Source organism: Ceratotherium simum, chromosome 7, assembly GCF_057802395.1.
Source record: "Ceratotherium simum simum isolate JZ-2026a chromosome 7, ASM5780239v1, whole genome shotgun sequence".
Lineage (NCBI taxonomy): Eukaryota > Metazoa > Chordata > Mammalia > Perissodactyla > Rhinocerotidae > Ceratotherium > Ceratotherium simum.
In genome coordinates, this window is record NC_141906.1 from 32,304,163 (window position 1) to 32,322,316 (window position 18,154).

At 37.4% G+C, this 18,154-nt stretch overlaps 1 protein-coding gene across 2 annotated transcripts in view; it reads left to right on the plus strand.

The window, feature by feature from the left end:
* The window catches only part of UVRAG (UV radiation resistance associated), a 287,747-nt gene that overhangs the window by 129,448 nt on the left and 140,145 nt on the right, over window positions 1-18,154 (plus strand). For both annotated transcript variants that reach the window (XM_004434016.3, XM_087433467.1), the window contains one exon: window positions 4,198-4,303. In XM_004434016.3, coding sequence (XP_004434073.2) covers window positions 4,198-4,303 — 106 coding nt within the window. The remainder of the gene's footprint in view (window positions 1-4,197; window positions 4,304-18,154) is intronic.

Consider the following 18,154-nt stretch of genomic DNA (forward strand, 5'->3'; position numbering starts at 1 on the left):
TAAGATCAGAAAGCGTCTGGGGCAGTGAGAGCCAAATAGTTGAAGTCATACATTAATTATGGTCATGAATCATTTTTATTTTTAAAGTCTTTACCATTTGACAAGGTTGTTTGCATAGTACCAGTGAGTTTTAGGCAACATTTTCCCCCTTTTAAAGTAACAGGCTGTTTTATTGATTTCTGCTGTGGGTTGATAATGCCTATTGTTATTAGAATTCTGATAGCATTTTTAATAAAAATTGCTTGTTTCCATACCTGAATGAGGGGTCTTTAATTTATGTGATTTTTGTTTTGAATGTAATATTTTTTTTTATATAATTTTATTTATTTATTTATTTGTTTTCCCCCAAAGCCCCAGTAGATAGTTGTATGTCATAGCTGCACATCCTTCTAGTTGCTGTATGTGGGACACGGCCTCAGCATGGCCGGAGAAGCGGTGCGTCAGTGCGCGCCCGGGATCCGAACCTGGGCCGCCAGCAGTGGAGCGCGCACACTTAACCACTAAGCCACAGGGCCGGCCCTTGAATGTAATATTTTGAAGTTCTAAATATAGAAAACAATTACATTAATCTTTTACTATTGCACTGATATCAATTAAAAATAATCAAATCTTGGGACTATGCTTTTATAATTAGGTATTAGTCGACATTCAGTCAGCAAATAAATTTTTTTTTTTTTTTTGGTGAGGAGATCAGCCCTGTGCTAACATCTGCCAATCCTCCTCTTTTTTTTTTTTTTTTGTGCTGAGGAAGACTGGCCCTGGGCTAACATCCGTGCCCATTTTCCTCCACTTTATATGGGACGCCGCCACAGCATGGCTTGCCAAGCAGTGCGTTGCTGCACGCCTGGGATCTGAACTGGCGAACCCCGGGCCGCCGCAGCAGAGCGCGTGCACTTAACTGCTTGTGCCACCGGGCCGGCCCCTCAGCAAATAAGTTTTGAATGCCTCGTTTGTGCTACATCTGTACTAAGTACGGGGAATGTATATGAAAAAATGAGATTTTTTTTCTCAGAAGCATCTAGTAGGGAAATACACAGGGAAGTAAACAGTTGCTGTAAAATGTGGTTCTATAATCTTTGTTAGTGGTGTTGTATACATACATGATGCTGCGGATTTCCAGAGGAAGGAGTACCTCTACCTGTCTGGAATAGTCAGGGAAGGCCTTTGAAGAAGAGGTTATACTTGAGCTGCCTCTTAATGGATTTGGGAGTGTATTTATCTGTTAAGAGACGGGGAAAACTGTAGGCAGATAGAACAGCTCTCTCAAAGGTACAAAAGCAAGAAATGGCCTGATGTATTTGGAGAATTGTCGGTAGTTCAGTATTGCTGGAGTTGAGTGTGCAAGGTAAGGAATATCAGGAAATGAGGCTGGAGATGTAGGCTGGGACCACATCATAAAAGAGCCTTTCCTTGCTTTTAAATTTCTTTAGAGCCACCTTTGTAAGAGGGTATTACTATCAAGAGAGTGTGTACACACACACACCCAGAGCAAGAGGCAGTAGGATGGAGTGTAATCTCCTGTCTTGGATTCCTTAGGAGCCCTGGGGAAGTTGCTGAATAAGTGATCTCATGAGCAAATTGGCTGTAGTAAGAGTTGCTCCCTTTTAGATGACCTCAGAAATCCTCAGTAACCATCAGGCAGTTTCCGAAAGTGCAGAATATGTCATGAATGTTTTTAGTGCATAGTGTCAAAATAATAATAATATTGGCAGCGGTATTGATGCCATCAAATTCCTAATAAAATGAACCTCCTCATATATAGGGTAACTTTCAGGTTAGGATTGTTGACCAATTTTTTTAAACTGAGGTAAAATTTACATACAGTGAAATGCATAGATCTTCAGTTTAGATTCTATATATACCCATGTACCACTCACCCCAGTCAAGATATAGAGCATTTCCATCACCTCAGATAGTTTCTTTTCTTTTTTTTTTTAATTTTTAATTTTTATTTATTTATTTCCCCAAAGCCCCAGTAGATAGTTGTATGTCATAGTTGCACAGCCTTCTAGTTGCTGTATGTGGGACGCAGCCTTAGCATGGCCGGAGAAGCGGTGCATCGGTGCGCACCCGGGATCCGAACCAGGGCCGCCAGTAGTGGAGTGTGCGCACTTAACCACTAAGCCACGGGGCCGGCCCTCCTCAGATAGTTTCTTTGTTCCCCCTGCTCTCTGCCAGTCGATCCTGCCCCACACAGCCTGTCACCATGGATTGCTTTTACCTGTTCTTAAACTTTGTATAAATGGAATCATGCAGTGTGTACTTTTTTGTTTCTGGCATTTCACTTAACATGTTTTTGAGATTCATTCATATTGTTGTGTGTATCAGTGGTGTGTTCCTTTATATTGCTGAGTAGAATTCTTTGTAAGAAACAGTTTTTCAAAACGATAGTACTGTTTTACGCTTTTACCAGCAATGTGTGCAAGTTCCAGTTGCTCCACATCCTTGCTAGCATTAGGTGTTCTCATTTTAATTTTAGCTCTTCTAACAGGTGTGAAATGGTATCTCCTGATTTTAATTTGTATTTCCATGATGGTAAGATATTGAGCACCTTTTCCTGTGTTTATTGGCCACTCTTTTATCTTCTTTTGTGAAGTGTTTCAGTCTTTTGCCCATTTTTAATTGGATCGTCTTTTTGTTACTGATTTGTAAGAGTTCTTTATATACTCCAGATACAGTCCTTTGTCAGATTGATGTTTTGCAAGTGTTTTCTCCCAGTCTATGGACTGTTTTTATGTTTCCATAATGGCATCTTTAGATGAAAAGACTTTTTTATTTTGGTAAAGTCCACTTTATCCATTTTTAATTTTATGGCTAGTGCTTTTTGTGTCTTCTCTAAATCTTTACCTACCCCAAGGTTGCAAGAGATTCTCCTTGTTTTATGATTTTAGCTTTTATGTTTACTATGATCTTCCTGAATTAATTTTTTGTGTATGCTGTGAGGTGTAGGGAATGTGATTTATTTTTTTCCGACTATGTTTATCCAGTGTTCCATTTGTTTAAAAAACTTTCCTTTCTCTGTTAGTTTGCCTGGGTTCCTTTGTCCAAAATCAATTGGCCATATATGTGTAGGTCGCTTTCTATACTGTTAATTTGATTCTGTTGGTCTATTTTTTGATCCTTATGCCAGTACCCTATTGTGTCAGCTTCTTAATTTCTACAAAAAAACACCCCAGCCTGTTGGGATTGTGCAACTATTGCTGCATATATAGAAATATAACTGAATTTTTGTATATTGACCTACTATGCTGTGACTTTATTAGTTCTAGTAGTTGTTTTGTAGATTTCCTAATGATTTTCTACATGAAAATCATGTCATCAAGGAGTAAAGATAATTTGACCATTTTTAATATGTACATATATAAGAAATATATAAGCTATATTTGAAGACAAAGAGACCAAGAAAAAACACAAACCCAGGGGGCTGGTCCGGTGGCGCAAGTGGTTAAGCGCGCGCGCTCCGCTGCGGCAGCCCGGGGTTCGCCACTTCGGATCCCCACACGCACCGACGCACAGCTTGGCAAGCCATCCTGTGGTGGCATCCCATATAAAGTGGAGGAAGATGGGCACGGATGTTAGCCCAGGGCCAGTCTTCCTCAGCAAAAAAACAGGAGGATTGGCAGATGTTAGCACAGGGCTGATCTCCTCACACACACAAAAAACATAAACCCATCATTAAAGCAAAAAAGAAAAGTAGCTGTTAAGTTTTTCAATGTTCCTTGTTTCAAAGTGGCTGCTGCTTTAATTCAACCTTCTTAACTGGGATTATTGTTAATTGTTTTTTTCGTTGTGGACACCCACAAGTAATATTCAGCCTTGATAGCAGTGATGTTCTCCTAGTGGCTTTAGCAAGCCACTTAATTTCTCTGGGCCTCACTTTCCACATCTGTAAGATGATAGGATTCAACCAGATTATTTTCCAGTGTCTCTTCCAGACTCCTGTGAGTTCTTGATTTTAACTCTCAGTGAGTCAGAGGCAGTCAGGCAGGTATAGAAAGAGTGTTTTTAGAGCATATTGTACTTCCTGTTATTTCATTGTAAATATGCTAGACAATTATGAAACGATCAATTTGAGTTCATTATTAATTCTGTTTATCCCAGAAGGTTTGTCCTCATTTTGTTCCATTTAAATTTGTGGCTCTATGTTGAGAGTTTATAGTTAACTCACTTAAATTTTTCTACAACTTTTATTTCTAGGCTTCATAGAGCCCAGTGTGCAATTAAACAGACTCAGGTAACTGTTCAGAAAATTGGAAAGGAAATTGAAGAAAAACTAAGACTCACGTCTACAAGCAATGAGCTGGTAGGTTTTTGTATATTTGCCTATTTAAACTCCTTGATTTCTAAATGTGATCGTCACGTTCTTCTTGTATTTTTTTCTTTCTATTTTTTTCTCTTAACGTTTCACTGAGACTTCTGTTGGCATTTAAATGTTGGAAATAAACTTTCCCGTCTGTTAATAATGTAACATACAAAGTGCCTGCCCTTTTCTGCTAGATGAAACTTTAGATTACATACAATTACTTAGAAGATAATTAAAAGCTATTTTATTAATGTCTTATACGTATGAACTCTGGACACAACTGTATAGTGAATGAAAAATAGCTGCCAGAAGAAGAAAGAATAAACATTAGGGACTAATCTACTCTTAAAAGGTGAATTTAGAATTATTTGGATTGAACTTAATAGGCTGGTTTATGGACAATATTCTCTTTTGGGAAAGATTCTTTTAATGAGGCATTTCCAAAGAAATAGAAATCCCAATCCAAATGGACAGATTTAAGATATTAGTATAATTTTGGGTGGCTTTATACTCTTTCTAGTGGAGAAAAAAAATATTAATTTTGGAATGAAGATTCTGTCTTTGTAAGCAGAATAGTGGGTATAACTAATAAATTGAGCTTTTCTCAAAACGAAGCCACATGGCTATGGATAGCTTTTGACAAAATTAGTGCTATGGATTATGATACTTAAAATAAAATTCAAATCCTCAAATTAAGTCCTAACTAAAAATTTTAAAGTATTTGTTTGCACGAACTTGTTATCATAGATAGGCAGTATCTTCAGTTGTCTTTTACAGCACTGTCAGCTTGGCGGAGGGCCTTTATATCCCCAAACAAAAGTTCCATGTTACCTTGAAGATTTGCCCAAGATAATAATTTAATAGATGAACTGTAGAAAAGCAGCAACACAGTTAACCTGCAGGCTTCGCTCATGGAATTTGAAATTAATGGGTGACAGCGTATTGAAACATATAAAATTGCTGATTTGACCTATAAATAGCAGTTTTATATAGTTCAACCTAATATATAAAATGACTAGTGCTGTATCTGGCACTTGCAGGCATACAAAATATGGTAGCTGCAGTAACTATAGTAGTAATACTATTCATATGACTTTTCTTGCCTATGGAAAATCTTCCATTTCGGAGAAGCTGTTAAATCACCTCTTGTTGTAACTTAGACCCAATAAAGGACAAAGTTCCTGACCACAAATGTATTGGAGGAAGAGAAAAACAGCTAATTTTAATCTTTTCTTGAGTATAAAAATGCCACATTTTTAGAACCTTTGGGGATAAATTGCTAGGTTTTTTCTTATTTTCCTCTCCCAAAGCAAGACTGGGAAATTACTTGTTTCATTAAATGACAGCATATGCTTTGTCTCAGTATGGAAAAATGTATGTTTAATCCTATTTTGCTAAAATATAAGCTGTGACCCGAGCAAGGTGATGGAATGTGAATGTGTAAGTTTAAAGGGGTCAGGTTCAGGGGTTCACTGTGTATTTTTATGCTGCCTAGTCAACATCGAAGAAAACCATTGGATTTTTGAACTGAAAGTGAACTTAGAAATCATCTAGTTCCCTTATAGCCCCACTTAAAACCATACACCCTCAGTACATTCTGCCTCCTTCCCTGCTTTATTTTTCTCCATAGTATTTATTACCCTTTAGTATGCTAAATACTTTACATATGTATTTTATTTGTCTGTCTCTCTAAAGTCTTTGAGGGAGGGGAGTTTTGTCTGGTTTTTTCTTTTCACTGCAGTATTCCCCAGTGTCTAGAAAAATGTTTGACACATAGTAGGTGCTCAGTAAATATTTGTGGAATTTAAAATGAATCTAGCATAATCGCCTCTTATAAAAGGACAGGAAAATGAGGCCTGAAGAAAGGAAGCAACTTTCCCATAATCGTTTGACAAATAGAGATAGAAATTGTGGTGAACGTGTCTCCTTTCAGGGAATAATGCCATGTGCTTGTTAGTTATCTACTTTAAGGTTTACCTGTAGCAAATTAGAAACCTTTACTATTATCTTTTTTTCTTCCTTCCCTGTCCAAATTGGACCAAGGTCATCATACTCAACCCAAGCATTTTCAATATGTAAGAATTAATTTTAGTTTTAGCCTAAGTGTAAATACAGTCAGAAGGCGTATTTGATGCTAAAAGAAATTAGATTACCTCCTAAGATCAAATGTAATTAACTCTGTTATAAGAAATTGGGTTCAATGTATTTCATTGATTTTTTTTTTTTTTTTATGTTAATCCAACTTTGCATTCCTGGGGAAAGCCCCTCTTATTCCTGATGAATTATTCTTCTTATGTATGTTACTAGATTCAGATTTTTAAAGGATTTTGGCATCTGTATTCATGAGGAATGTTGTCTGTAGTTTTGTTTTCTTGTAATCTTTGTCTGGTTTTGTTGTTGGGGTAATGCTGGCCACAGCTAGTAAGTTGGGAAGTATTTCTACTTCTATTTTCTGGAAGAACATGTGTAAAATTGGAATTATTTCTTAAGTGGTTGGTAGAATTTACCAGTGAAGCCCTCTGGGCCTGGAGTTTTCTTTGTGGGTTTTGAACTAGGAATTCAATGCTTTAATGGTTGTAGGGTTATTGCAGTTATCTGCTTCTTGAATGAGCTTTGGGTAGCTTATGTCTTTCAAAGGTTTGTCCATTTGTTTAAGAGGTCAGTCTTTTTAGTTTAAGCTATTCTAATGGATGTGTGGTATTTTATTTTGGTTTATATTTTCGTTTCTGTGATAAACATTTTTCATATCTTTATTGGACATTCATGTATCTTTTAAGAAGTGTTAACTGTTAAATATTTTTGCCCATCAAAAAAATAAACTTTTGAGGCCGGCCTGGTGGCATAGCAGTTGGGTTTGCGCGCTCCGCTTCAGTGGCCCAGGGTTCGCGGGTTCAGATCCCGGGTGCGGACTGGTGCACCACTTGTCGAGCCATGCTGTGGTGGCGTCCCATATAAAGTGGAGGAAGATGGGCACGGATGTTAGCCCAGGGCCAATCTTCCTCAGCAAAAACAGGAGGATGGCCATCTGATGTTAGCTCAGGGCTAATCTTCCTCACAAAAAATAAAAATAAAATAAAATAAAATAAACTTTAAACTTAGATTTCCAGAAAACTTGCAAAGATAGTTCAGAGAGTTTCCATATACCTTTCATCCAGTTTCCCCTAATGTTATTCCCCTAATGTTAACCTCTTTTATAACCATGTTACATTTGACACGGTACGTGACGTGGTATATCATCAAACCAAGAAATTAACATGTCAGATTCTTGATATATTACTGTTAACTGTGGACTTTATTCAGGTTTCACCAGTGTTTCCACTAAGGTTCGGTTTTTTTATGTCAACTTTTTATTTTACAACAGTTTTAGATTTATAAAGTTATTCCAAAGATAGTACGTACAGAGAGTTACCCAATATAACCCACACCCAGTTTCCCCTGTTATTAACATCTTACCTTAGTTATGGTATATTTATCACAGTTAATGAACCTGTATTGATGAATAATCATTAACTAAAGTCCATACTTTATTCAGATTTCCTAATTTTTACCTAATGTCCCTGTTCTGCCCCCCCATTTATATATTTATTCAATCATTTATTTATCAGTGTGGACTTGTGTATATTTATTTTATACTTTAGGTTATAATCCAATACTTTGTTATTTATTTTTGTGCTCAACTTGTGGCCTTGAACTTGTGGCATCGAGACTTCTTTCAAGTTGACTCCTGTGTCCTTTTGACATGCCCCATCTTTTTTTTGTTTGTTTGCACTTCCTTAATTTCTGGCACTATATGATCTAGGCTCATCTTGTATTTTCCCTGTCTCAGCCCTAATCAGCTATTTCTCCATGGAGTCCTGTTCCTTTCATTAAATAATGGTATTTAGAAACAAGATCTGGGCACTGAGTGTGCTTGTTGCTACTGGGTTGTAACTACTTACAGGCCCTCTCAGTGGACAGAGCTGGTATACACAAGTATCTATCTCCTTATATATTAAAATAAACATGAGTTCATACTAATATATTCAACTCTAACACCACCGGGTTTGTTCTAGCCTTCCTCCTCACTTCGTTTATTTGTAGTAGCTTTTTCTGATAGTGGCTCCCATTATCTACAATTTATTTACTTATTTTTTCGGTCCTAGTAAACATGTAAAGTAGTTTCAAATTTTTTTTCCTCGACTTTAAGTGGGATTTTTATCTTCTTATGTTGGGGTTAAAGAGTGTGTGTGTGTGTATTTTTTTTTTCTGGATACAAGTCTTTTTTCTGATACGTGTGTTGGGAATATTTTCTTGCAGTCTGTGGCTTTTTGTCTTAGTGAGGAAGATTGTCCCTGCGTTAACATCTGTACCAGTCTTCCTCTATTTTTTGTATGTGGGCTATCGCCACAGCATGGCTTGATAAACAGTGTGCAGGTCTGCGCGCAGGATCTGAACCCGTGAACCCCCAGGCCACTGAAACAGAGTGCACAAACTTAACCACTACACCAGTGGGCTGGCCCTGCTTTATTTCAGTAGCTAGGACATACAGTACAATGTTGAATAAAAGTGATAAAAGTGGAAATCCTTTCCTTGTTCCTGATTGTAAGGGGAAAAAGTTCATTCTTTCTCCATTAAATATAATGTTAGCAGTACCCTTTATTGGTTTTAGAAATTTCCTTCTTATTCCTAGTTTCTGAGCGTTTTTATCATGAATGGATGTTGAATTTTGTCAAGTGCTTTTTCTGCGTCTATTGAAATGATCATGTGATTTTCTCTTTGATTCTGTTAATAGAGTGAACTACAGTGATTTAACTTTATTTATTATATGTTTTTTTGAGGAAGATTAGCCCTGAGCTAACATCTGATGCCAATCCTCCTGTTTTTTGCTGAGAAAGATTGGCTCTGGCCTAACATCCGTGCCCATCTCCCTCTATTTTATACATGGGACGCCGCCACAGCGTGGCTTGATGAGTGGTGTGTAGCTCCGCGCCCGGGATCCGAACCTGCGAACCCCGGGCTGCCGAAGCGCCACCGGGCCGGGCCCTGACTTAACTTTAAATGTTTAACTAACTTTGCATTTGTGGAATAACCTTGAATTGGTTACGATATATAATCTGTTTTTGTATCTTGTTGGATTTGATCTGGTAATAATTTAAGGGTCCCTGTGTTTATTAGGGATATTGTTTCTGGGCCATCTCAGGGTTGGCATATGTTGGTTGTCTTTTCTCTAGAAAATGAATCATGTTTTCCTAGCTCTTCTTATATTGGGTAATATTGCATAGTATCCTGGACATTGTGAATGTAATTTTGTGGAGTCTCTGGATTTTGTTACTTTGCTCTGAAGAGTATCAGTATTTTTATTTTAGCAGGTAGTTAACTTGGTTACTCAAACTGTCGCACCTGCAGTGGGCATTGGCTCAGATTTCAGTTCAGTACTTTTACCGTTAGGCACACCTGCTTTCTGTTTCCCTCATATGTGTGTGGTTTAGGATTCACATAGAGACTTGGATTGAATTTAAGCCAAATTTGGCATTCTTTGGCTTCCTCCATTCTGGTGGCTTTGAATGCCAGATCTCTTTTCCCTGTTTCCTCCGGCCAGGAAGATAGTTGTCTTTCTGTTGGAGTTTGACTGCAGCCACCCTCAGGGCGGTGCCGCAGAAAAGGGGAGATTCACTCTGTGTGTTGGTTGCTCACAGAGTGAATGGACTCAGGTTCTGAGTCTCCTCCAAAATCTACCTGCCATTGATCAATCTCCAGAACCCTCAGGTAAGTAGCTTTTTGTATTTTGTCTAGAGTCTACAGCTGTTATTTATGGTAGGACTAGTTTGTGAGGTGCTCATTCTCTTGTAACAGAAGCAGAACTTCTGTACATTTTATTATTATATGTTTTTTGCCTTATCTCCCTAACTGGACTTTGGTTCAAGGCCTGATATTGCCACTGAGTCTATGAAATTAATGGATTGGAGTAAATATTTTCTAAGGAAATTCTTTCCCTTTCTAAGTGGTTGAGTAGATGTAGGTGCAATAGAAACAGCCTATAAATGACATTTAAAAGCAAATTTGTTAACTTATAGGACAACTGCCATAGTTGTAAAACTTTTTTTTCAGATTGTTAGTTATTTGCAGTTTTGGTGGGAAAACTAATATAGATGAATATGCCCTGAGCCACCAATTCTCAAACTTTTTGGTCTCAAGACCCTTTTACACTCTTAAAAATTGTAAAGACCTCAAAGAACTTAAGATATATCTACTGATAATGTCTAGGTTAGTCTAAGACAGGTGGATTCTCACATTTACTTGTGCAGTCAATCTCTTGTGATATCACAAATCTTATAGACTCTGGAAAACTCCGCTGTACAGTCATGAGAAAATGAGCATGGAAGAGGGAGATAACGGCTTAGTATTACTATGAAAATATTTTGATCTCACAAACTCTGAAACAGTCTCAGGGACCCTCATGGTTTCCTGGACCATGGTTTGAGAACTTCTGCCTTAGGCTTTTTAGCTCCAATGTGATCTATGAGGAGAAAATTGTTTCCTTTAGTATGTCATTTACAGGTTAGTCTGTCATTCTGAAATTAATCTTTAACATTGCCCATCACTGTCTTTGTAGAGACTCATAAATAGAAATGTGTGTGCTTGCAAATAGATGAATGTAGCTGTGATTTTCAGATCAGATACAGTGTTGTATAAAAAACACTAAAAGCCAATTAAAAGTGGTCTATTGGAGGTACGTATGTGATATTAACTATACTTGGAGTAAACAGATAATTAGAACACTGGAAATCCATTTAAAGATACTTAAGGAAGATTAAGATCTTTGAACACTTGTCTTAGATGCATTAGAAAGGAAGCAGAACCAGATCCCACTTGGGCGGGGTGTATTTACTCTACTCATCAGAAATCAGAGCCATCAATCTTGGTTTTTGAATGACTTGATATATTTCTGTAAATGGGCCAGTTTCTGCACATGGACCGTAACACAAACACACTATACAGATGCCTTCCTGTATTGGTTTAGTATTTACATTAACTTGGACCCTTAGCTCTTTGATTCTAGAAAACATTCCAATTTGAGCATGTACCCTGGAATAGAGCAGAATAACCCCTTACCTAGGCATATCCATGTGTTCTCTGAAGAGTTGCTTTTCTTTTTTTCTTTTTTCTTTTTCCCTCTGCTCAGGTAGAATTCAGTTTAATATTTTGTGGAACAAATTAAGTTAAGGAAATTGAACACTTATCTCTTTGTGGAAAAAGATTGCTTCCTAAGAATTTACATATTTTTTTTCCTCAGTGATGTAAAAACACCCTAGGACTTCTATCACACTATTGGATTACTAAAGAAACCTAAATTGTTTCCTGTCTCCTTTTTCTTTAATGATAAGCAACCTCATTGACTTTTGTCTTTGTTTTTACAGTGGGTTGGCAGAGCAAAATGGCTTTTGTCTCCACTCTACCCATGCTCTTCGAAAGCAGAAACCATTTGTCATCATCTAGAAGCACATAGTAGGCCCTTCATAAATGTTTGCTTTGTTTAAGAAAAATCACTTAGGATTGTTTCATAGAATTTTCCAGTCAAATATAATAAAGATGATTGGAAATCAGCTTTTCTGCTTGTTTTCTTGGCTTGAATTTCTTTAACAGATGATCATGCCATCTGTTTAGAATCAGCATTTCAGAGATGAGGAACAAAGCATTTTGGGTGAGAAATGATAGCTGTAAAGTACTTTCCACACAACTGCCAAAAGTCATTTGCCATGCCTGTTGCTTCAAGGAGGCCATACCATTACTCATCTCGCTGAGTGCCCATACTTCCTCATTGTCTGTGAATCAAATAGAGATGCTGACTTTTTTCTTTTAAAGTGTTCTGCCAGCTTATCCCAGGGCTTGGTAACCTATTCAAATTATTTAATGAATGGATTTTTTTTCCCATTACAATTTTTTGTGTGTGTGAGGAAGATTAGCCCTGAGCTAACATCCGTTGCCAATCTTCCTCTTTGTGCTGAGGAAAGATTGGCCCTAAGCTAACATCTGTGCCCTTCTTCCTCTATTATTTTATATGTGGGATGCCAACGCAGCGTGGCTTGACGAGTGGTGTGCAGATCCGTGCCCAGGATCTGAACCCGCAAACCTCAGGCCCCCGAAGCAGAGCGCACGAACTTAACCACCACGCCACCAGGCCAGCCCCGTGTTAGAATTTTAATTAGTTTGTATATATCTTAGGAAGGAGACCAGAATTTACTAGGTGCAGCCAAATTGCTGTTTGGTTAGGATTTATGTCATGGAAAACCATGAAAAGTATATTATTGACACTATTGGTAAAGACCGGGAGAGAAGGCAACATGCATTCATTGTGCAGTAATTGTGTATGAATGCAAACATGTGCAAGCACATATATGTTCATTGTGGGCCAGGATTTCAGATTTTGTCTGGAGGCAAATTCCAGAAGGTATTTGGCTTAAAAGGGAGCTGAGTAAAGTTTAAACCAAGGTTTCATAGATTTAAGTGGGAAATATTTTTATAGATAGATAAGTTAAACTTATTTAGCAAACTTAATTGTATCTCTGATAGAATGTGTCTGGGATTTGTTTTATTAAATGAACATTCAGTAAAATTGACTTCTTTTGTGGTACAGTTCTATTACTTTTTAAAAAACAAACTATTTTTTAGAGTAGTTTTAGGTTTACAGAATAATTGTGCAGAAAGTACAGAAAGTTCCCATTTCCCCTCCCTCCCTCCAATCTCTTTTGTTATTAACATCTTATATTAGAGTGCTACATTTGTGACAATTGTTGAATTGATATTAGTACAATATTATTAACTAAAGTCTGTAGTTTACATTAGGGTTCACTCTTTGTGTTGTACAGTTCTGAGTTTTGATAAATGCACAATGTCATGTATCCACCATTACAGTGTCATACAGAATAGTTTCACTGGCCTAAAAATCCCCTATGCTCCACCTATTCATCCTTGTCCCCCTTCCTCAGAACCTCTGGCAACCAGTGATCTTTTTACTGTCTCCATAGTTTTGCCTTTTTCAGAATGTCATATAGTTAGAATCATACCGTATGTAGCTTTTTCAGATTGGCTTCTTAGCAATTGCATTTAACATTCCACCATGTCTTTTCATAGCTCATTTCTTTTTTATCAATGCATAATGCTCCATTGTACAGATATACCATAGTTTATCTGTAGACCTATTGAAGTACATCTTGGTTGCTTCAAAGTTTTGGCAATTATGAATAAAGCCACTATAGACATTCATATATAGGTTTTTGTGTAGACATAAATTTTCAAGTCATCTGGGTAAATATCTAGGAGCATGATTGCTGGATCATATAGTAAGCCTATGTTTAGTTTTGTAAGAAACTGCCAGACCATCTCCTAAAGTGGCTATACCATTTTGCATCGCCACCAACAGTGAATGAAAGTTCTTGTTGCTGCATATCCTTGACAGCATTTACTATTGTCAGTGTTTTGGATTTTTAGTATTCTAATAGGTGTGTAGTGGTATCTAATTGTTGTTTTAATTTGCATATGATGTTGAACATCTCAGATGCTTATTTGCCATCTGTATATCTTCTTTGGTGAAGTGGCAGTTCAGAACTTTTGCCCATTTTTTAATTGGGTTGTTTGTTTTCTTATTGTTGAGTTTTTAGAGTTCTTTGTATATTTTGGATACCATTCCTTTATCAGATAAGTGGCTTTCTAATATTTTCTGCCAGTTTGTGGCTTGTCTTTTCATTCTCTTAATAGTGTTTTTTTCAGAGCAGAAGTTTTATTTTTAATGAAGTCCACCCTATCAATTTCTTCTTTCATGGATAATGCATTTGTTGTTGTATGGAAAAAGTTATGTCCAAGCACAAAGTCACCTAGATTTTCTCCAATGTTATCTTCCAGAAGTTGTATAATAATTTTTTATTTCACATTTAGATCTGTGATCTATTTTGAGTTAATTTTTATGAAAGGTGTACACTCTGTATCTAAATTTTTTGTCTTGTTTTGTTTGCATGTGGCTATCCAGTGATTCCAGCACCATTTGGTGAAAAGGCTGTTCTTTCTCCATTGAATTGCTTTTGTTCCTTTGTCAAAGATCAGTTGACTATATTTGTGTATGTCTATTTCCGAGCTCTCTATTCTATTCCATTGATTTATTTGTCTCCTCTTTTACCCATACCACTCTGTCTTGATTACTGTAGCTTTGTAGTAAGTCTTGACATTGGGTAGTGTCAGTCCTCTGACTTTGTACTCCTTCAGTATTGAGTTGGCTATTCTGGGTTTTTTCCCTTTCTATATAAACTTTAGAATCAGTTTATTGATATCCACATAATAGTTTGCTGGGATTTCACTGAATCTATAGATCAAGTTTGGAAAAATTGACAATAATATTGTCTTCCTATCCATGAACATAGATGGTCTTTCCATTTATTTGGATCTCCTTTGATTTGTTTCATCAGAGTTTTGTAGTTTTCTTCATATAGATCTTGTACTTCTATTGTTAGGTGTATACCTAAGTATTTCATTTTTTTGTTCTAATGTAATTGATGTTGTGTTTTAAATTTCAAATTCCCGTTATTCCTTGCTGTTACATAAGAAAGCAATTGATTTTTGTGAATAAATCTTATATCATGCAACCTTGTTATCATCACTTATTAGTTCCAGGAGGTTTCATGTTTTTTGTTTTTTTGTCGATTGTTTGGGATTTTCTACATAGACAACCATATCATCTGTAAACAAAGATGATTTTATTTCTTCTTTCCCAATCTGTATAGCTTTTATTTCCTTTTCTTGCCGTATTGCATAGCTAGAACTTCTAGTACATGTTAAATAGAGTGGTGAAAGGGGATATCCTTGTCTTGTTCTCCAACTTAGGAAGAAAGCATCTGGTTTCTTACTATTAAGTATAATGTTAGCTATAGGTTTTTTGGCAAATGTTCTTTGCCAAGTTGAGGAAGTTTTCCTTTATTCCTAGTTTGCTGAGAGTTTTTATCATAAATGTGTGTTGAATTTTGTCATATGCTTTTTCAACATCTATTGATATGCTTATATAATTTTTCTTTTTTAACCTGGTTGATGTGGTGAATTCCGTTAATAGTTATTGAATGTTGAACCTATCTCGCATACCTGGAATAAATTCTATCTGCCCATGGTGTACATACAGTCTTGCATTACTTAACAACGGGGATATGTTCTGAGAAATGCATTGTTAGGCAATTTCATCATTGTACAAACATGATAGAGTGTACTTACACAAACCTAGATGGTATAGCCTACTATACACCTAGGCAATATGGTACTAATCTTATGTGACCATTGTTATATAGGCAGTTTGTCATTGACGGAAGTGTCATTGTGCGGTGCATGACTGTATAATTCTTCTTATACTTTGTTGGATTTGCTCTGCTAATATTGCTGAAGATTTTGCATCTACATTCATTAGAGTAATTAGTCTGTAATTTTCCTTTCTAGTGATGTCTTTGTCTGGTTTTAGTGTTAGGGTGATGCTGGCCTCATAGAATGAGTTAGGGAGTTCTTCTATATTTTGAAAGAGATTTTAAAGGACTGGTATTAATGCTTATTTAAATGTTTGGTGAATTTCACCAGTGAAACCATCTAGTCCTGGTGCTTTCTGTTTTGGAAGGTTATTGATTATTGATTGAATTTCTTTTATATATATAGGCCTATTCAGATTATTTACTTTTCCTAGTGGGAGTTTTGGTAGATTGTCTTTCAAGGAATTGGTCCATTTCATCTAGGTTATCATATTTGTGGGCATAGAGTTGTTTATAGTATTCTTTAATTATTCTTTTAATGTGCATAGGATCAGTTGTGGTGGCCTGTCTTTCATTCTTCATATTAGTAATTTCTGTCTTTTCTTTTTTTTCTTGGTTAGCCTGGCTGGAGTTTTATCAATTTTATTGACCTTTTCAAAACACTAGCTTTTGGTTTCATTTATTTTGTGATTTTCTCTGTTTAATTCATTCTCTTTGGGTTCACTAACTTCTTGAATCTGTAGATTAATTTCTTTTACCTAATTTGGAAAGTTTTTAACCATTATTTTATTTTATTTCTTTTGGGAGGAAGATCAGCCCTGAGCTAACATCTGATGCCAATCCTCCTCCTTTTGGCTGAGGAAGATTGGCCCTGGGATGACATCCGTGCCCATCTTCCTCTACTTACATGGGATGCTGCCACAGCATGGCTTCACAAGCGGTGCATCGGTGTGTGCCTGGGATCCGAACCTGCGAACCCCAGGCTGCCAAAGCAGAGTGTGTGCACCTAACCCGCTGCGCCACTGGGCCGGCCCCTAGCCATTATTTTTATGAGTACTTTTTCTCTCCTGCCGTCTTTCTCCTTTCCTCCCAGTACTTGATGATACAAACGTTAGATCTTTGGTGTAGTTCCATAGATCCCTGAGGCTCTATTCATTTTTTTTTTACAGTCTATTTTCTCTCTGCTGTTTATATTGGGCAGTTTCTATTATTCTGTCTTACAGGTTAAAGGTTCTTTTCTCTTTCTCCTGCATTCTGCTCTTGGGCTCATCCACTGAGTTTTTTATTCCAGTTATTTTCAGTTCTTCTTCTTCTTCTTCTTTTTTTTTTTGCTTGAGGAAGATTAGCCCTGAGCTAACGTCTGTACCAGTCTTCCTCTATTTTGTATGTGGGTCGCTGCCACAGCATGGCTGACGTGTGGTGTAGGTCTGCGCCCAGGATCTGAACGCGCAACTCCAAGCCACTGAAGCGGAGTGCACCAAACTTAACCACTCTGCCATGGAGATGGCTCCTATTTTCAGTTCTAAAATTTCCATTTGGTTCTTGGTTATATCTTTTATTTTTTTACTGAGACTTTCTATTTCTTTGCCAAGATATTCTATTTTTTCATTTGTTTCAAGCATGTTCTTTTTTTTTTTTTTCTGGGGAAAGATTTGCCGTGAACTAACATCTATTGCCAGTCTTCCTCTTTTTTTCCCCCCTTCCCCAAAGCCCCAGTGCATGGTTGTATATATCTAGTTGTAGGTCCTTCTAGTTCTTCTGTATGAGCTGCCACCACAGCATGGCAACTGACAGGTGGGTGGTATGGTTCCATGACCGGAAATGAACCCAGGCTGCCGAAGCAGTGAGAGTGCTGAACTTGAACCACTAGGCCACCAGGGCTGGCTCATCAAGCATGTTCTTAATTGCTATTGAAGCATTTTTATAATGGCTGCTCTTAGATCTTTGTCAGATAACTGTAACTTGTCTGTCATCTCAGTGTTGGCATCTATTGATTATCCTTTGTCATTTACTTTGCCATCTTCCTGGTTCTTGTTATGATGGTGATTTTTGATTGAAACATATACATTTTGGTTATTATGTCATGAGTCTCTGGATCTTATTTAAACCTCTGTTTTACCTGGCTTCCTCTGACATCTCTCTCTCTGGTAGGGGAAGGGAGAGGCGCCATATCATTACTGCCAGGTGGGTGTAGAAGTCCAGGTTCTCCAGGTAGCTTCCATTGATACCCAAGTTGTGGGTGTGTGTGGGGTGGGTTGGGGGGCTTGTTACTGCTGGCTAGGAGTGGAAGTTGCAGCTCTCCACTAGGCCTCCACTGATACCTATCTGGCTCGGAGGAGTAGGAATGCCTTGACTCTGTGCCCCTCATGGTCTCCACTGATATCATGAGGGATAGGGTGACCTCATTAGCACTGCATAGTAGTGAAAGTTCTGACTCTCCACTAGGCCTCCTCTGATATCACCCAGCAGGGAGAGAGGGGGTTATCTCATTATTGCTGCAAGTCCAGCTCCCTGTGTGGTATCCACTGACACTATAGGGGATTTGGTTGGTTACCACCCAGAAGGGATGAAAGCCCTAGGTTCCTACTTGGCCTTCTCT